Below are 20,054 nucleotides of genomic sequence, written 5' to 3' on the forward strand. Positions count from 1 at the left end.
TCAAAACATCCAACCAAAAATATTCAATACATGTAGGAGACGACACAGTTCACAGAAAATAAAAATGTCCTACAACACATATAGTATCACCCTAGCATGTCAATATTCTTGCAGTTCTAGGCCTACACACACATTTAACTATACACACTATACCCTGGCCCGTATAATGCCTTCGACTATCAAATTCAGGTCTACTCTTGAGGGTTTTGCTCTGCAGGAATAGAATGGTCATTCCCTTATCATGGGTACGTAAAATTCTACATATAAGCATAAATGCATGAATCCAACTTGGTTGCAAATTAGCAACTAAATAATTGTGAATGGCAAAGAAAATATTCATTACTTCTGGAGGTGAGACATTAGCATGCACATACTGTCTTTTTACCTTTAAGAATCACTTCCTGAGATGAGGCATCAACATGCACATAATGCACTTCGAACATACCAAATAATAAATAACTAAGATAACTGACTAAAATTTAGATCAAATTGGCACATTGCACAATGAGGCAAAGTCACACAGAAGAGGTGTATCTATTATGGCACCAAGCTTACCTTGTGTCTCAGTGCTTGTGCCCTTCCCTCCTAATTGGTACGAAAAAAAGTTCTCTAGTTACTGGTGTCAATATACCATGACCTGTTAATATGTTTGAATGTAGAAAAGTGATCATTCTTATGTTAAAGAACTATAAACACTTTGTGAGTTAATTATTACTATTGAATTTCCAAATACATGTTCATATTCAAAATTGGAACTGGGTTCTGCGTGGGATTCAATTTTACCATACTCAATATATTTTAAGCCATTGAGGAAACATAGATATCATAATGTTTCTTAAGGAGGTTGAGCTCCCAAAGGACTGAAGCAAGTGCACCACTTAGATATGGATCTTTAGCCTTTGGATCATATTTCTGGATAGAAGGCATAACATGATTAGATAAATACAAAGTGTCGATTGTCGATTATGGAAAAGAGAAGATAAATACCGCAACTAAGCAAGACAAGGAACCTCCACCAGAATCATTCTCCAACGTGTTGTGGCACTTCCTATTCTTTTGGAGAAGATGCTTCAGTGTTATTAACGCTGAAACATTCATAAAAAGAACACAACATTAGGTCAATATTAAAACAAACAACAAAAGGTTATGTTTGATAAAGGCTGCTCATAACACCACACAGGAATGAGATGAATGCATTAGATACCAGTCTGGTCTAATAATTATCATATAATCAAGGCAGAAGAATCAATCCAATGCTTACATGTAGCTAAACCATACGAACTATGCACAAGTTCTTAAATCAGGGTGGTATGCTAGATTACTATAAACTATAAAATGGTACAAAAGTGCTCCTGCAAATGAATAAATGCTCAGTGCATGCATCATTGCATCCTACTGTCAATCGACTTGAACATAACATGGCATTTGGCAGGTATTAGCTCAAAAACACAGGTCAGAATTCAGAACAAACCTGCTATTACTTCTGCAGAGCCAAATGATAGAGCAAATGTGGCAAAATGTTTAATGAAAGTAGTTGATCTTATCTTCCCAAAGAAGTGTCTTCAGAGTATCAGCCAATACCTCACCGGTATCCCTGGATGCAAAGAAAAGGATCAATTTGGCATAGCCCATTAATAAGTATGCTATAAGTGTATACTTTGGAGGACAATATGTAAGTAAGCTAGGATAATACCGTGAAATGGCTCTGCAACTTCTCTATGAGCTCATCCTTGTCCACTTTTATCCACTAAGCAATCTACCTTCTGAAGCACATCTGGGATTGGAGCAACGAACTCCTTACCACGCCACTTCTTTTTGCAGTTCAGAGACAATACTTTGCTGTCTGATTTTGATAATTCCCGTTCAATTGATAGGTCTCTATATGCTTGAAGGCAATATCCGCCTCTCTATATGCTTCAAGGCAAAGCCCGTTCAATTGACAAGTCTATATTTGCAGAACATGCCCCCGCATGAAATCGGGGACTCGGGGTGCGCCTGTTCTTCGATGGTTCTTCTTCTTCCAGTTCCTCTGCCTCTGCCCGTTAATAGAGGCAACATACGCCGCGCTCGCGGGCTGAGAGAGAGATAGAGAGAGAGAGAGAGAGAGAGAGAGAGAGACGAAGAACATGAGGAAGACGATGAATGAATGTGTACTGGGAAGGGCTTTAGCTCACCATAGAAGCTGATGATGCTGTTGGGAACGAAGAACATGAGGAAAACAATGACGGCCCAGCAAAAAATCTTGGCCATCCGGCCTCCATGGTGGATCTTGTCGTGGCGGTCCTTTTGTTCCTTTATCCCGGCCATGATGGCGGCGAGGATGATGAAGAAGAGGAAGTTGCTGAGGTTGACTTTGAGTACCACATCGGTCTCGAATCATTCGCGGTCCGCCGTGCTGTGGAAGTGGTTACTCCCTGTGAGGATGGTGAATAAGAGGAAGGTGATGCCGGCCGCGAGGGGCCTTCCATGGAGGCGGACGCGTCGGGCTGGGGTGGCATAGTGGGTCGGCATAGGGAGAGGAGCAGCATCGGCATCGCAGGGAGATGCTGTGGTAGAGTCGCGTGTACCGGAGGCATGACGGCGGCGGTGGGGACCGAGAGGAGGATGCAGAGGAGGAGAGCGGCGCGCCTTCGTGTGCGTCCGAATCCACGCGTGGTGGTGGGGATGGAGAGGAGGATGCGGAGGAGAGGGGTAGTGGGCACGAGAGGGGTGCGAGATCTGAAGGGGTGCGTCTCGCACGCTAAAGATGACTGTGGAGGTCGGAACTGTGAGCATCACGGTGTTATGGAGGTCAGAGTTGCGAGCGGTGTCGGCAACGTGGGGTGAGCCCATCTATCAGTGCACGAGAGAGTAAGACATCCTATCTACTGATGAAGACGGATCACTGTATATTCTTTTAAATAGCAGAGATTCAGGGAATCAACGGCAGCTCACCGGCTCCCATCCTCGAGTCCGCTGCCCACCGGCAAGCTACAGAGACGAGCTCAGTAGCCCTAGCCCTCGTGTCGTTGCCCCCCGCACGTACGATTCCACGGTCAGAGCTTCACAGCTTCCATTCCATTCTTCCCTCGCGATCGCTCGTGGCCCATCCCAGGGCGCACCGCAGAAACCGACGGCTGTTGACCGCGGGACCCCCTACCCCACTTGCCAGCGTCAGGCTCCCCTGCCACGGGGTCAACGGACAGCCCTGTGGGGCACGGTCGCCGTGGAGCCACAAGGACTTCCCAGCGCCCGGTCGTTCCTAGGCGACCGTGACGTCATCCTTCTTCCCTCGCAGACCCTCACCGTCTGCCTCGCTCGCGTATAACTGCGCCGCGAAATCGCTCTCCAATGCTATTGTCGCTGCCTTCCATTTGGGAGAAGGGGAATCGATCATTTGATCCTTCCAGTTTTTAATAATCTCTCGCGGACGCGGTGCGCGGCGTTCGACGATCTCCTCCTCGTTGCTCACGCCCGCGCCTGCGTCTTTGGCTTGAAGCCAAATGCGGCGTTCTTGGAGCGACGCTTGAACCGTTGAGCGGCCAGGCGCTCCATTGGCTGATAGGCTCTCAGGACCAGGCGCCCAAAGGATCCCTATTTATCCGGTCCGCGCCCTGATTCGCTCACTCCTACCTGTGTGCGTGCGTGCTCAAGGCGTTGGTCGCGTTCTTGATTTCGCTCTGCTGTTTATTCTTCACGTTTCTTACTTTCTTTCCAGGAGTTAATTTGGATTGGACTATGGCCCATAAGAATCTTGGGGTTCTTTTAAATTTTGGAATTTCATGCCTTTTTTCCTCGGTTTCCCGGGCTATTTTGTTCAATTGAGTTGCCATTGGTTCCCTCCCTTTATATTTGGCAAAACCAGTATCTTAGCCCCCTGTGTTTGGTAATTGATTATAGAAGGCACGATTTTATTAATCATTCAATCCTTATACAAGAATTGTTGCTAATTGAATAAGCCTGCTTGGTCTTTCAAACCAAAACCAGAAATTCCTGTGCTTATCAGAAATAATACTCTAGCTCTGTACCTCATTCTTCATACTGAACGTAGCATACAACAGAGTTTGTTGCTCATTTTTCTGCAGTGGTTATAAAATGGATAATAGAATAAGTAGTAGACAATTCAGAGAAAAAGATGACTGTTCCACAAGAGTTTTGTGGGGACAATTACACATCCTCTTGCTGTTAGCAGTGATTCATCCATAATTGAAAGTATATACTGTTCTTAATTTTCCCAGCTCATCTGGCTTGAAGGGCCATTAGCATTTTTTTTTAAATATGGCATAAAATTGATTCAGTGTTGCTCATCTATTAGTACTTACACCCCAAAAAATATTGGTTTTTTTAGAATAAGCAATCGATCATTGCTATTAATTTCAGTAAAAAGAAAGTGATGTTTTGGAATACATGCAGGCCAAAAACAAAAAGATTGCACATATGAAATTGGTGTGTGCAAATTTGTCTCAAAAGATACTTTAATAATACGCTTCTGTTTGATTGACCAACTTTTTGTGCAATATAGTGGGCACCTCATCCATTGTTTCAAAGTATCTATAGTTCCTGGTTGCAGTTTATTGTTCATTTTCCTTTTATTTTGAAGAATATAGCTCCTTAGTGTGTTGTGTTTTATTTTTGCCTCCATTGATGAAATTTGGGAGTACTTTTACCCTCCCACGGTCTCACCGATAACTTCCACTCTCTTATGTTGCTAAACTTAATTCAGTCCTTTTTCCAGGTTAATTAAAAGCCTTTCTTTTAGTATCCAGAGATGGTTCATCATATGCCAGATGAGGTGACAGCAGATGAAGCCAGCATCACCACACAGCCTCCCTCCTTTAACCCATCTCAAGCATCACTGGTGTACAAGGTCGGGTATCCTCAGAAGAAGAACTTCACCAGAGAGTTTACTGACACATTGAGGGAGACTTTTTTCCATGACAACCAACTACGCCAGTACAAGAACCAATCTGGATCGACAAAATTCATGATGGGGCTGCAGTTCTTGTTTCCAGTCTTTGAGTGGGGCAGGACCTACAACCTGAGCAAGTTCAAAGGTGATCTGATTGCTGGACTGACCATTGCAAGTCTCTGCATTCCTCAGGTATCAAGGTCCACTGCACCACCTATTGTTTGACAACTTAACTGTGCTGACATCGAATCTTGGACTAAATAGGATATCGGCTATTCGAAACTCGCTAATTTGGATCCACAGTATGGGCTTTGTAAGTTTCTCCTATTCATGCATTGTATTGATGCATTTGATATAAATTCCCGATGGTCTTATCAGTGCCATTGTAATTAACATTTTGTTAGTTGGTTTCAGATTCCAGCTTCATTCCACCATTGATATATGCTGCAATGGGTAGCTCAAGGGATATAGCAATTGGGCCAGTTGCGGTGGTATCTCTTTTACTAGGTTCACTTCTACAAAATGAGGTTGACCATAACTTAAACAAGGAGGAATACTTGCGTCTTGCTTTTACGGCGACCTTCTTTGCTGGTATCACTCAAGCAGCCTTGGGATTTCTAAGGTACATGATAGTACAGTACTTCTCGAAAAGAAATATGCAGATAAAAGTATGTGTATCAAACTCAGAATTGATATTTTTCAGGTTAGGATTCCTCATCGAATTCTTATCGCATGCTGCAATTGTTGGATTCATGGGGGGAGCAGCCATCACTATTGCCCTGCAGCAGCTAAAGTATGTGTTGGGTATCAGGAACTTTACAAAGAAAACTGACATAGTTTCTGTTATGGAGTCTGTATGGGGTTCAGTTCATCATGGGGTACTTATCTTGAACTTAACTCAGTATGATGAAAATATTACTGTCAGGCTGAGTCCTATAAGTATCTGACATGGTGTTCTTTTGCATATGCAGTGGAACTGGCAGACAGTTGTGATCGGCATAGCTTTCCTGGCTTTTCTTCTGCTTGCGAAGTACATTGTGAGCATCTTTTTTTTTCACATAAATTTCGGTTCCAACATTTCTTTTTAGAATACTATATAACCTAATATTGATGCTTTATATACACAGGGGAAAAGGAATAAGAAATTTTTTTGGGTGCCAGCTATTGCTCCTATAACTTCAGTTATTCTCGCTACCCTTTTTGTGTACATTACTCGTGCTGACAAGCAAGGTGTTCAGATAGTAAGTACTCAAGTTAGTATTATCTAGGCTCAATTCATTTTTCTTTCAAGAATACATGGGACAAAATGAGGAACCATGTATCTTTGATTTTAAGGAGGACAGCGGGTTTTGAAGCCATGACGTCAACCACCACAGCCATATGCTCTACAGCTGGGTCACAAGAGTGTCCCCACGGTTGTATTGACTAATAAAATTATTTTTTGGTACTTGATCAACACAGGTGAACCACATCAAAAAGGGCATGAACCCATCATCCTTACACAAGATTTATTTCACTGGTCCATTTGTCGCAAAAGGTTTCAAGGTTGGCGTTGTTTGTGGCATGATCGGTTTGACAGTACGTATGCAATGCAAACCCATCTTGTTTTTTTCCCTTCGTGTGCTTTTCCAGAACGCACATCAATCTTTGTTCTAATATCTTCACAGGAGGCTGTGGCGATAGGAAGGACGTTTGCTGCTCTGAAGGACTACCAGTTAGATGGAAACAAGGAGATGGTAGCACTTGGAACAATGAACGTTGTAGGCTCAATGACGTCTTGCTACATCGCAACAGGTAGCTATATCAACTTTTCTGAACAGCGTGACAGTAATTTTATCCGAAAATACAACGCTGAAACCTACTTGCTGCAATTCTTTCAGGTTCTTTCTCTCGTTCAGCAGTCAATTTCATGGCTGGCTGCCAAACGCCAGTGTCCAATGTAGTTATGTCAACAGTTGTGCTTCTCACCTTGTTGGTCATCACACCACTGTTCCATTATACACCAAATGCGATCCTTGGGTCGATCATTATTTCCGCTGTGATCAGCCTTGTGGACTATGAAGCAGCAATTATCATTTGGAAAGTTGACAAAATGGATTTCATCGCATGCATGGGAGCATTTTTCGGTGTGGTTTTTGCATCTGTTGAGATAGGTCTCTTGATTGCTGTAAGGGCCCATCCAAGTTTTGACTGTCCAATCTTTGTTACAGAGGGATAAGTGAAACTTACCTGATATTTTCGGTATTTTTACAGGTGTCAATCTCGTTTGCCAAAATACTTCTTCAAGTAACAAGACCAAGGACTGCACTGCTTGGAAACCTTCCAGGCACCACAATATACAGGAACACCGACCAGTATCCAGATGCTAAGCATGTTCCTGGGGTGGTAATAGTGAGGGTTGATTCTGCTATCTATTTTTCCAACTCTAATTATGTTAGAGAGAGGTAAGTAACATAACTTCACCGTGAGTTGAATTGTAGAACTTGACTACTAGTGTAATAAATATGAATGCATCTTCATAATGTCTGGTGCTCCATTGCAGAATTCTTAGGTGGTTGACGGATGAAGAAGACAAAGCCAAGGCAGAGGGATTGCCTAAAATCCATTTCTTAATAGTAGAGATGTCGCGTAAGTAGATTGTTCCGGTAATCTGATATGGTAAGAGTTCTTGGCAGTGATTGTACTGATGCAAGCCAATGAAAATTTTCATTGCAGCGGTTATAGATATCGATACAAGTGGCATCCATGCTCTTGAAGATCTGTACAAGAATCTTCAGAGGAGAGACATTCAGGTATGTACAGTGAACCTAAAAATTGGCTCACTCGATAAAAAAAATGCCAGAATAATTGAATCGACCATAATACTCGATAAAAAAAGAACTCAAAATATCATATACAAGGAACATGATAACGTAAAATCCCGGTTAACAAATGCTGAAGAAAGAATTGTTGCTGACATGATAAGTTACTTTCGTTTTACAGTACTATGCCCAAAAGCTAAAAAGAGTTATCATGCCAATGACTGTTATCGATTTATTTGCTTGTTTGTGTATGTGGAAGCTCATCCTATCAAATCCTGGTTCCATCGTCATCGAAAAGCTCCACTCATCCAAACTCACCGAACGCATTGGAAGCAATCACATTTCCCTTACTGTTGCTGACGCAGTGCGTTTCTGCACTTCAAAGTCGATGCAAGAGCCTTGAACTGAAATGGATTACGGCAGGCATGTGTATTCTAGTGTATGTATCGTACAATATCATAAAAGATAGGTACAGTTTCGAAGGCGGTGCTTCAAATAGGTTTCAAATAGTTGTAATTCTGTTGTTGCGAACAATATGTTTGATGTATAGCTAAATGCTGCGATCAGTATACATTCCAACTGAAGGAAATAATAGTGGAAGATAAACCTTTGGATTTTGCTACTCACTTGGGGCTCCAAAAATGTCTTGAAATTTGAGATCTTGACCAAAGTCTGGGAGGCCTAAAACAAATTCATATTTGGAGCCAAGAAATTTGATTTCATATGAGATTAGAAGGATTTACTGGTAATCTCCTCGTGGATACGAGCCGTGGATTGAGGATCCGACGGTGATGGACACCTGCAGGTCACCCCCAATCCACCCTTGCTGCCTCGCCTCCTCAATCCCAACGGCTCGCTGCTCATCCCAATCCTTCCAATGGCCCGCGCCGCAGCTCGCCTCCTCCCCCTCTTCCTCCTATGGCGGCGCCCTCCCCCACCCGGCCTCCTCCGCCGCCGTCGCCTCCTAAACCCTAGCGGCCTTAAAACCCTGGCCACGCGCGCCGACACACTCGTCCTCCCCGGCGACGAGCGCTCGCCCTCGCCTCCGCACCTCCCGCACCAGCCGCGCCTGGACTATGGCGGCGGGGGCGGGAGCCCTCCGGGGACGATCGCCGCTATCGTCACCTCCCTCGGCGGCGGCCCCGCGGCGGTCGGGATCGTGCGGCTCTCGGGCCCCGACGCGGTCGCCGTCGCCGGCCGCGTGTTCCGCCCGGCCGGGTCCAAAAGAGCGCCGGCGCCGGCGGCGTGGCGGCCGCGGAGCCACTTTGTGGAGTACGGGCTCGCGCTCGACGCGGAGGGGAGCGTCATCGATGAGGTAGGCGCCGCTGGTCGTTTGTTGCGCAGCTGCCTGCTACTGCTTCTCTACTGGGTGCTATGTGCGGACTGAACTGATCTTGCGGTTTTGCGAAGGTGTTGGTGGTGCCTATGCTGGCTCCGAGGTCGTACACGCGGGAGGATGTGGTGGAGCTCCAGTGCCATGGCAACGACCTCTGCTTGCACCGCGTGCTCCGGGCGTGCTTGGAAGCTGGCGCCAGGCTCGCTGATCCTGGTTGGTCGCTTACCCACTCCCTGTTAAATTATCATTAAGCAAAAGGCTCGTCCTGCAAAAACTACTATAGTTCTTGGTTGTCATGGAGAAAAAATGCCATCAGCTACGGATTCTTAGTTGCTGGAACCAACTGATTAGTCAAGATTTAATTTGTGTTGCTGCCCTCAACGAGCTCCTCACCAAATTTGCATTTTTCCAGGTGAGTTCACCCTTCGTGCATTCCTGAATGGGAGATTGGACTTGGCCCAAGCAGAGAACGTGTCAAGGCTCGTTTCAGCTAAGTCATCCGCCGCAGCAGACTCGGCTTTGGCTGGCATCCAGGTATGTCACAGGCTTACGTTGTTGGCACCAATTCCGTATGTTTAGGTAGGTCTTGAGAGTAATGAAGTATCCTAAAGCATTGAGCATTGGATTGATCTAAATTCTGGGGATCAAGAAGCTTAAGCCATTTCAAATTGAGTGTACTTGAAACAGATCCATATTAGGCTAAACTCCTTTCCTATTGGAAGCTTAAGTTAATTTGTTACCGCTTCTTTGAGAAATCTAGTGTAGGAGGCTTCATGGAGCTAAAATACTTCAAAATCGGGTCTGAGTTTGACATGTTCAATTGTAGGGAGGCTTTTCTACTCTAGTAAAATCGTTGAGATCAAGGTGCATTGAGTTGCTAACTGAAATCGAAGCTCGTCTAGATTTTGAAGATGAGATGCCTCCCTTGGACCCAATGGTGCTTGTCAGCAAAATTAATTGTATGAGGCAAGAGGTTCAGGATGCTTTGGACACTTCTAATTATGACAAGTTGTTACAATCTGGCCTACAGGTATTTGTTCCTTGCGTTTATATGGATAACACTTAATGACCTAAGGGTCAGATTCTAGAAAGAAACATAATGAAGATTGCTGAAATAAATTCATAATTTTGTGCAGATTGCAATAATTGGCCGCCCAAATGTTGGCAAGTCAAGCCTCCTTAATGCTTGGAGTAAGGTATGTACTTAGATGCCCCTCTTTCATGCATATCTCTTTGCAAATTGGACCTGCATATCTTGTTTGGTCTTTTCTTTTTATGATAACAACATTGCTAATCCTTTTTATTGTTTGTACCTTCATGTGAGACATGAGAGGCAAACTGTATATTACTCCATCTGTTCGTAAATATATGGTGTTTTAGAAAGCGTGCAGTCAAACCACACTAATTTTGACCACTTATTGAAAAAGAACTATTTGAATTGGTCATATGGAAAATGTATCATTGGATTTACTGCAAAAAATATTATCATAATATAGTAACTTTACAAAGTTTTTAATATAATTTCACATAAAAGGTTGCCGTCAAAGTTTCATATTGTAGACCATGTCGATGTCCAAAGCTTCATATATTGTAGACCAAGTCAAATGTTGGCCTGTTTGGGAGAGCTCCAGCTCTGAGAATTTGTGGAGCTGGACCTGCGAATAGACTAAGGTTAGATTAAAACCACTTTATTTTAGCCTAAAAACTCCATATTCTTTAAGAATCCTGGAGTTGGAACTCTCCCAAACAGACCCTAATACTTTCTGTTGTGGACACAAATCTGTACTAAAACAGCTATGGATTCCCTAATGACATGCGATTTTTATGGAGATGTAGAATTAGGCTAGTGCTCACATATTCTGTGATGAACAGAGAATTATCTCTGCTGTTATTATACTTGTTATTTTGGAAATCAGTTGCCCCATAATTCCACATAGTACATAAGACTGTTGTGTGTAGATGTATTTAGTAGTTGATATTGGAACGTTTAGCTTGCAGAGTGAAAGGGCTATTGTTACTGAAATAGCCGGAACTACACGGGATGTAGTAGAAGCAAATGTCTCAATTCATGGCATCCCTGTTACTCTTTTGGACACAGCTGGTATAAGAGAAACGGATGACATTGTGGAAAAAATTGGTCAGATTTTTTATCAGAATATATATTCAGTATTGCAGGGGACTAATTTTAAAGACAATGCTCAATATCTTGAATTCTGCTCTTCCATAGGAGTGCAAAGATCCGAGGCTGCTGCACTGGGAGCTGATCTGATTATAATGACAATAAGTGCAGTTGATGGATGGACTGATGATGATACTAAGCTTCTTGAGCATGTTTTGATTAATCAGGTACGTTTTGTTTCAATCTCATTATTTTTCCTCATAATACTTCCTGCTTGAATATTTCCTGCTTTGTTCTCTGACTGTTAATAAAATTGTGTTTGAGACCTTTTGAGTCTGTCCCTTGGGAAACTATGCAAGTGACTACTCTTTTTTCCATCCTTTTTTGGAGATTAGAGGTCATCAGGTTCTGCAGTTCCGATGGTTCTTGTGATCAACAAGGTAGATTGTGCACCGTTTGTTTCTGGAGAACAGTTTGAACAGTTCAGTGGCCTCTTCAGAAAACGTATACAGACATGCGCAGTTACTGGTAAAGGCATTTCTGAGTTGGAGAGTGCTGTAATAGAGGTCAGGGGTCTTGAGCCTGTACCTTCTGGGGAAGACGATGGACTGTAAACCAGGTAATTCAGTATGTTCAATGAATGAAAGCAGTTCTGATCTAAGAATTGTTGCTTTAATAAATGTTGCATCTGAAATTTATTGCCTGCTTTCTCATTCCATTCCGTATTATGCAGAGGCAATTTGAACAGCTCCTGAGGACCCATGAAGCTTTTACACGACTAGAGTCATCTATCAATGAGCAATTACCGATGGACTTTTGGACTATAGACTTGAGGGAAGCTGCACTTGCTCTTGCAACAATCAGCGGAGAGGACATCTCTGAAGAAGTTTTGAGTAGCATATTCAGCAAATTTTGCATTGGGAAATGATCCACCAGCTCCTGTAGATTATTATCATCGGCCCTCTCAAAATTGCGCATCCAGTAGTTCTGATCTGAAGCTCCTTCCTCGAATCAGAAACAAGGATTAACAAATAACAACACACTGGCACATAGAATGATGTGAGCAGGCACTCCACTTGTTCTCTGAAGTGCCAGATGAAGAACGTGGCCAGGAACTGAAGCCCAATCATCTAAGTATACACCAATAGATGCTGAGGATAGAGTTCATTGAATTCGTCATTTTGGGGTTGAAGCTGTTAAATTAATGTTCTTCGGAGTAGATTCGTTATACTTGCAATATCTTCCAAATTTGAACATCCGGTGATGTTTAGGACTAGTTTAACTATATATCGAAATAGTATGTTATACTCTTTCGTTCATCCACGTAGTTTTGAATGTATGCATCTAGTTGTGATGGGGTGAGATTGGTACGGTGGATGGCCTTGGGCTGGCTAGGGGTCGGGTGCAGACCAGCTTGAGCCAGGTTTCGTAGGTGCACCCTCGGTTGTTTGGTTTGCTGGTTTTGGATGAGCCAGGTTGAGTTATGCTTGTTTGGTTTGTTGTAGCTCACATGGATGTAGTTACCTTGGCTCAGGACTCGTGAGGACCTCAACTCAAGTGGGCTGTTTTGTAGCCAATACAAACATTTTCAAAGATTTAACACCGCAGTATGGACATAAAGGAAAGGGGGCAAAATTTCAGCAGAACTTGTAGATTTTTCATGAACTGGTGAATGAAATCAGGAGGAGAAACATTGCAAACCCTTCGATCGAATTGTCGAGTACAAAAATTACAAGACACAGGTACAGTAGAGTGGAGAATATCAAATGACAAGAACAAGAACGGCTCCCTTCTTTTCTCCAAAATACAGCTATATGAGCGGGGGGGGGGGGGGGGGAGGGGAAACTAGGATTGACGAAAGACTTTTACTAGCTACCAATTCCTCGCAGAGCACCAGTTCGTGTCCGATTCTTTTTACATGCAGATCTACTAATTACTCAATCTAATGGCCTGAGTTAGTGAGTCAAACTAGGAAAACCAACCTGTTTCAACTTTGATCAAGAAAATCCTAAGCATAATGCAGTGCTGAAACTCAATGCAGTGCTGAAAAACGGAATCAAAACTGAATCAATCTGGATGCGTAGCCCTCTGGAGACCAGGGAAGACCATCCCGGCGCCTTCGCCGCCATGCCATGGATGTGCCTCTCCGCGCTGCGAGCTGCAACGGCCGCCGACCGACGCGCAGCGACAGGAAATTGGAATTCGTCTGATTCGGGTGCCTGTCGCGTGTAACAATGGCTCACTCCATAACTTTTCCAGGCGAAAATGTAATAATTTTACCTCAGGGAGTCGACGCCTTTACCGATTAACAAAAGAAAGGAAAAACAAGAAGAAATTCCGACCTGCCGGATTCGAACCAGCGACCTAAGGATTTATCTGCAACGACTACAGTCCTCCGCTCTACCAACTGAGCTAAGGTCGGTTTGTGGTGTCAAACTTAATTAAATGTACTCATATTGAGACTGCTGCTAATCGCTGACCCAATCGTTACCGAGGCAATGGTTGTCAGTGTCGCGGTGTTGTCGATGAGTGGCGCAGTAGGTTAGCTAGCAATGTTGCCGATGATGGTCAAGACCTTCGCTCATTCGAGTGCCAAATTAGATCATAATTTGTTAATGGAGATCACGAGTCTAATCTCTATCAATCAAAGATCAACCACCAGCCACCCCTTTTATTGTGAAGCTAGGTGATCGGGACCACCAACCAATTTTGGATTCGGGGCCACCGATCAGAGTACAAGTGAGGTTTCTCGTTTCCCTGAGTACTCATCCCTATCTGTTAGCCGAGATCACAACTCACTGACAAGATCATTACTATAGAAAATATCTCCTTTGGAAGAAGATGGATGCAACCTGCAATAACCGTGGAAAGATTAAGCATTCGTTAAGGATGTCCCTTACAAGAAGACAACACTACTTTGATAAAGTGTGACACACCTACAACACCATAAGACATCCTTGTAGCTATAAAAATAACCTTCCCTATCATTCTTATACCTTATACAATTGAATCTCATTTGGACATGCATGTATTTTCTACACTACCAATCCCAATGGGCACATAATCTGCTTGGCCTGGTATGTGTTTTCTGGCAACATATTTCTCTTTGAAAGTAATTTCTGCAAGAACAGTAACAACTCTGTGAAGCTTGTATCAGACCATTCGTTGTTTACCTTCAATTGTAGCAGTGAAAGCACGGTACGCAACTTTGTGTACTCCCTCTCATAGCATGGGAACAACTGTGTTTTAGAGCCCTCTACCATATGCTCGAACTTTTGAAACTCTCTTTCCTTGGTGAAATTTCCCTCCCCATCGCGCAACATCTTCTCCAGATCATCGGCGTCGGCCAACATCTCCTCCAGATCATCATCGACCAACGTATCTCCGGCAGAGGGCATATCAGTGTATTCGTTAGCTGGCATATCGGTACATAAGTCTTCGTCTTCTCTGCCAATGTATTGCCCTTCATGTACGATCTCAGCTTCACCGTGCTCGGTCCAACGAGTATAGCCAGGCATAAAGCCCCTTGGCATCAAGTGGGAATATATCTGCTGGGTGGTGGAAAACTACTTCTTATTCTCACAATCGACGCATGGACAGCACATGTATTAAGACTGTGTATTTGACTTATACGCCGCGGCTTGTACCAGGAAACAATCCACGCCGTTCTTGTACTCTGCGTTCACACGGCTCGGATCGTACATCCATCTTCTGTCCATCTACAATTATATCATTATTGTAAATCCAAATTTATAACATCTAGAAAATTTTGCGATCACCAACAAATAAATTACCTCGTCATCTCCTACCAGCAATTGGCCCGGGTTGGAGCCGCCTTTTGTATGCTTTCACGTACGCTTCCGATGAGTATTTATTGGTGCCATCCCTAAAAAATTTCTTTTTTATTCAACCCTTTTGTAAGACTAATTAAAAAAAATACTCATACATAAAGTTTATATATTGGAGCTTGCTAATTAAATAAAATATAAAACATATAATTGGATCTTGCTACATATATACCTAAATATCATGGAGAAATTTTCTAATTTATTAAAAATCAAAATAAATACGCTCATACCTAAAGTTTTCATATCGGAGCATGCTAATTAATTAAAATATAAAAATATAATTGGAGCTTATAACATACCTAAATATCATGGATAATTTTTCTAATTCATTATAAATCAAAAATAAATATGCTCATACCTAAAGTTTCTATATAGGAGCTTGCTAAATTAATTAAAAAAATAAATATGCTCAAACCTATAGCTAATGTAAATCAATAATAAAGACACTTTTCACCATAAGCTACTAATTGAAGCTTCCGTATAATAAATGAGATATAATTCATCTACAATATCTTAAAACATCATGGTCATAGGTGCATATCCATTTTCACAAAATTTAGAGCAATTTAGCAAATAAAATTCAACTAGAAATGGATTAGAGATAAAGTTACATACCTTGGAACACCTAGGGCATGAGGATTTATCAAAATTTTGAAGCCGCTAAGAACTTGGTGACCAAAAATGGCCGTCACCGAGCAAACAGAGCTCCTCTCTGTTGTGTGCTCGGACTTGGGGAAGGAGAGGACGACTTTTATATAGTCGAGACATCACTGTCGGCTCATATAACAAGCCAGCAGTGATGCCCTGCTATCACTGCTGGTCGATGAATTAAACCGGCAGTGAAGATGGAGCAGGGCATCACTGCCGGCTCAAGCCAACAGCCAGCAGTGATGCCCTTATCACTGCTGGTTCATAAGCCACGATGACTGTATTTTTTTCCACGCGGCTTATGAACCGGCAGTGATTCCCCATCATTGTCGGCCCATTAAGAACCGACAATGATGGGCCAGTATATATAGGGGTTTATGTAGTAGTGAGAAGTTTTGGACAGGGAGGTTTTGTGGTCTTATGATCTTGTGGTGCAGATGATAAGTTGCACATTGATGTCATGATGTTTGTTAGACAGATAGTTCGGCTCCTTGCCTTCTTCATGACCCTAACGCTACCGCCGACCATGGACTGTTACATGGATTCCGGGGCCTCCTCGCACATGACTTTCGACGCTGGTAACTTGCTCGTTGGTGACGGGCGTAACCAGCATGGCACCAGCCGGAAGCTGCAAGGCAGAGGCCACAGCAGGTGTGAGAACGGCAAGTATGGCAGCTGAAGCTATGGCAGCCGTGAGCGAAGAGGGTGCCTCAACCAAAGGTGTGGAGGGTGACGTCACTAGCTACGAGATGAAGGTTGTGGATGAGGCACCTAGAGGCACACCGAACCTAGGTGGAGGGTCGTAGGGGCGCACCGAGCTAGGTGTGCGCACGGGGGGTTCGGGCAGCCAGGCCGCGTTGACCGAGCCACGCATGGGGCTAGGAGTCAACGCGCAGCCAGGGGCGACCGGACCACCAAGGTGACCTGCAGTGAGAGATTACCGTGACAGACCAACGGGTGTTGGCACGGTCGTGTCAGGAGCTTCACAGTCCCCTTCATCACGCGACCCTTGTCTATTTGTGATAACATCAGTGTAGTCTATCTCTTCACGAACCTGGTGCAACATCAGTGCACCAAACACGTAGAGATTGATCTACACTCTATTTGGGAGCGTGTCACCCTCGGTGACGCTCGTGTTCTTCACATCTCGACTTCATCCTAGTACACCGACATCTTCACCAAGGGACTTCCAACGTCGATATTCACTAAGTTCAGGTCCAATCTGAACGTCCGCTCCAGCGACGCTCTGACTGCAAGGGCATGTTAGACAGAGTGTCCGGCTCCTTGCCTTCTGCATGGCCGTCCGGTTACCGTGCCTCCTTAGCTTCTCGTGGCCATTTGGCTAATTTGCTTTCATACCTGCCTATATAATGTAATACACGCTACTCCGATCAATACAACAATACAATTACGTGTGATTAGCTTCGCTTTCAGTGTTAAATCCCGATACAGGGATGGAGGAGTGGAGGTTCACCAGTTTCTATGGTGAATCGAGGAGGGAATTCAGATATAGGAGTTGAGATCTTCTGAAATATCTGAGCAGTCAAAGTAACATTCCTTGGTTGTGTGCTGGTGACTTCAATGAAACCCTTCAGGCACATGAACAATTGGGAGGGGCTGTCAGACCAGAGAGGCAGATGGGATGGTTTCAGGGAAGCTGTTGATCATTGTGGTTTCGTTCACTTTGGTTTCATTGGTTTACCTTATACGTGGACAATAGGCAAGATAGTAACCGTAATATTAAGACTAGTTCCAAGGGATTTTCTTCCGGGGTGATATTTCCGTTGTGAAGGGATTTTTTCGTTCCCTTCAACGCTCCAACGGTTTCCTTTCACGGTTCCCTTTACGACGGGATTCCCAGGATCATTCCTTTCATGACGGGATTCTCTCTCCTTTTCTTTCGCGATTTCCCTCGAAAGAAAACTGTTGAAGATGAGAGAAAATAAAAGGAATGAGACGGGGAAAAGAATCAGGAAGAGAACGAAATAAAGAGAATATAATTAGAGATGGTCTAGGTGAGGCTGGACCGAGGCTTGGCTACTGAATCCTTCCTAGAGATGTTTCAAAAGGTGACAGTGTGGCACGTACAAACGACGGAATCCGATCACTGTTGTCTGCTTCTGGAGTGTGCTCGTTTTGAAGCTGGAAGGCGACGAGGTGCTAAGCCTTTTCGCTAGGAGAACATGTGGCAACGTGACTAGTCAAAGAAACATGGGGGGATGGCAGTGAGGTGCAGAATCTAGATCAACTGAACACCTCCCTTTTATCATATGCAGGGATATTTAAAAAATTGGGATGATTCGAAGTTTGGCTCAGTGAGGAAAACTCTATCAAAACTTCAAAAGGAGTTGGAAAAAATTAAGGAGTCGATCCTTGGGTATGGGTCCTTCGCGAAAGGAGCGACAGATCATGTCACGTATATCAGAACTGCTTGCTAGAGAAGAAATCATGGAAAAACAGTGCTCCAGGGAATTGTGGCTTAAATCCGGTGATCGAAACACTTCATTTTTTCAAGCCAAAGCAAAGGAAAGAGCTAAGTGTAATAAGATTGTGGCCTTGAGGAATGAAGAAGGCACAATGGTTACTAAACAAGAAGCTCTTGCATCAAGTTTCTATATGACTCTCTTCACGGCACAATCCAACACTGATCCTGAGGGGGTGCTTCAGCATGTGCCGTGTAAAGTTACAGAGGACATGAACACTTTCTTATGCAGACAATACACGAGTGAAGAAGTTGAGAAGGCTTTGTTCATGATGGGGCCTAATAAATCCCCAGGACAAGATGGTTTCACAGCTGGTTTTGACCAGACACACTGGGATGTTATTGGGCCAAGCGTCACCCGTGCAGTCTTGGATTTTCTTAATGGAGGTGTGTTACCGGATGAGGTAAGCCAAACTGTCTTAGTTCTAATACCCAAAGTCAAAAATCCACAAGAGCTGAAACAATACCGGCCAATCTCACTATGCAATGTCATTTATAAATTCTGTTCCAAAGTCATTGCTAATCGATTGAGGCTCTTCTTGGATGATATTATTTCGGAAGAACAAAGTGCTTTTGTGCCAGAGAGGTTGATCACAGAAAATGTCCTAATAGCCTACGAGTGTACACATTACCTGAAGAGAAAGAAAGGTAAATTGGGGGCATGTGCAATCAAATTGGATATGGCCAAAGCATATGATAGGGTCGAGTGGCAATTTTTGGAAGGTGTTTTGCACAAACTTGGTTTCGCAGATCAGTTTGTCTCGCTTGTTATGCAATGTGTGTCCTTGGTCTCTTTTTCAGTGAGAATTAATGGTGTTTTTTTCTGAGGTTTTTAAACCGACACGACGAATCAGACAAGGTGATCCTATTTTTCCATATCTCTTTTTATTGTGTGGAGAAGGTTTCTCGAGCTTACTGAAGTCGGTTGGCCAATGTACATATCCAGAGGTGTGCGTGTCAGTGTACATTCTCCTGGGATCTCGCATCTTCTTTTTGCAGATGATTGTATTGTTTTCTCGGAAGCATCGCAAAGAGGGGCAGAAAGACTTCAGAACATCCTTGATACATATTGTACAGGCTCCGGTCAACTGGTTAATAGAGATAAATCTGCCGTTTTTTTCAGCAACAATAGTACTGATAACAAGAAGCAACAAGTATGCTCGATTCTGAATATACACAACGAGGCACTAGCTGAAAAATACTTGGGCCTGCTCACTTCCCTCAGGAGATCAACAAAAGAAGCATTTGAATATATGCCTACCAGAATCAAGGGTCTCGTTGGAAGTTGCAGTGGAAAAGAGGTAAGCTGCGCTGGCCGAGAGATACTTATCAAATCTATGCTCAGGCAGTTCCTACGTATCCAATGAGCTGTTTCAAGCTTCCGGTTGATACCTGAAATAAAATGAAAAGTTCCATTTCGAACTATTGGTGGGGCAGCTCTTGTGATAGTAAGCACATCCATTGGCAACGGTGGGATCACCTAACGAGACCTAAATGTCGAGGAGGAATGGGCTTTCGTGATCTGCGCTTGTTCAATCTTGCAAAGCTGAGGAAACAAGGGTGGAGACTAATGACCAAACCTGGTTCTTTATGTGCTCGGGTACTGAAGGGTCGGTACTACCATAATTCTGAATTTCTTTCAGCCACGAGTAAAAAGCATGCCAGCCATACTTGGAGATCCATTCTGGCAGGGCAGGATGCTTTGAAAAAAGGACTTATATAAAGGATTGGAAACGGTTCGTCAACTGAATTTGGGTGGATAAGTGGATACTGCATCACTACAGTGGTAGACCGATTACTTCACCTGAAGATCAACCGGTCCACCTGGTTTATGATATTATTACTGCTAGTGGTCAGTGGAATGAAGGGCTAATCCGTGATGTATTCTTGTGTATGGATGCCAATGCAATCTTGCGCATTCCCTTGGGGAGT

At 43.6% G+C, this 20,054-nt stretch overlaps 2 protein-coding genes and 1 non-coding gene across 4 annotated transcripts; 2 read left to right on the forward strand and 1 right to left on the reverse strand.

Moving 5' to 3' along the window:
* Nucleotides 1-3,277: 3,277 nt before the first annotated feature.
* Nucleotides 3,278-8,294, forward strand: LOC133899116 (sulfate transporter 1.2-like). Of its 2 annotated transcripts, none has more exons than XM_062340060.1 (14): nucleotides 3,278-3,584; nucleotides 4,739-5,080; nucleotides 5,153-5,201; nucleotides 5,303-5,510; nucleotides 5,592-5,766; nucleotides 5,860-5,925; nucleotides 6,016-6,129; nucleotides 6,350-6,466; nucleotides 6,556-6,682; nucleotides 6,769-7,055; nucleotides 7,142-7,332; nucleotides 7,431-7,516; nucleotides 7,604-7,680; nucleotides 7,949-8,294. In XM_062340060.1, the coding sequence occupies exons 2-14, from the start codon at nucleotides 4,748-4,750 to the stop codon at nucleotides 8,090-8,092; spliced, it is 1,974 nt and encodes a 657-aa protein (XP_062196044.1). In that variant the 5' UTR covers nucleotides 3,278-3,584; nucleotides 4,739-4,747; the 3' UTR covers nucleotides 8,093-8,294. The 2 variants fall into 2 exon arrangements, with proteins under 2 accessions (XP_062196044.1, XP_062196043.1); XM_062340059.1 differs by having other exon boundaries at nucleotides 4,746-5,080.
* A 92-nt stretch (nucleotides 8,295-8,386) lies between these two features.
* On the forward strand, nucleotides 8,387-12,498 carry LOC133899117 (uncharacterized). Its single transcript, XM_062340061.1, is given in 10 exon segments — nucleotides 8,387-9,004; nucleotides 9,100-9,238; nucleotides 9,438-9,559; nucleotides 9,852-10,055; nucleotides 10,162-10,221; nucleotides 11,024-11,162; nucleotides 11,253-11,371; nucleotides 11,540-11,735; nucleotides 11,738-11,763; nucleotides 11,878-12,498. Coding segments are annotated over 10 exon segments (1,638 nt in total). The 5' UTR covers nucleotides 8,387-8,566; the 3' UTR covers nucleotides 12,073-12,498.
* A 982-nt stretch (nucleotides 12,499-13,480) lies between these two features.
* Nucleotides 13,481-13,566, reverse strand: TRNAY-GUA (transfer RNA tyrosine (anticodon GUA)). The gene is given in 2 exon segments: nucleotides 13,481-13,516; nucleotides 13,530-13,566. It is a non-coding gene; the product is annotated as a tRNA-Tyr (tRNA).
* Nucleotides 13,567-20,054: the final 6,488 nt, after the last annotated feature.

Source organism: Phragmites australis, chromosome 18 (genome assembly GCF_958298935.1).
Source record: "Phragmites australis chromosome 18, lpPhrAust1.1, whole genome shotgun sequence".
Lineage (NCBI taxonomy): Eukaryota > Viridiplantae > Streptophyta > Magnoliopsida > Poales > Poaceae > Phragmites > Phragmites australis.

Bases quoted from the DNA above. Each gene is read 5' to 3' on its own strand.
- LOC133899116 (XM_062340060.1), top strand. From the start codon at position 4,748: ATGGTTCATCATATGCCAGATGAGGTGACAGCAGATGAAGCCAGCATC. The intron at 5,202-5,302 runs GTAAGTTTCTCC...AGTTGGTTTCAG, and splicing joins GGATCCACAGTATGGGCTTT to ATTCCAGCTTCATTCCACCA. The intron at 5,926-6,015 runs GTGAGCATCTTT...TTATATACACAG, and splicing joins TTCTGCTTGCGAAGTACATT to GGGAAAAGGAATAAGAAATT.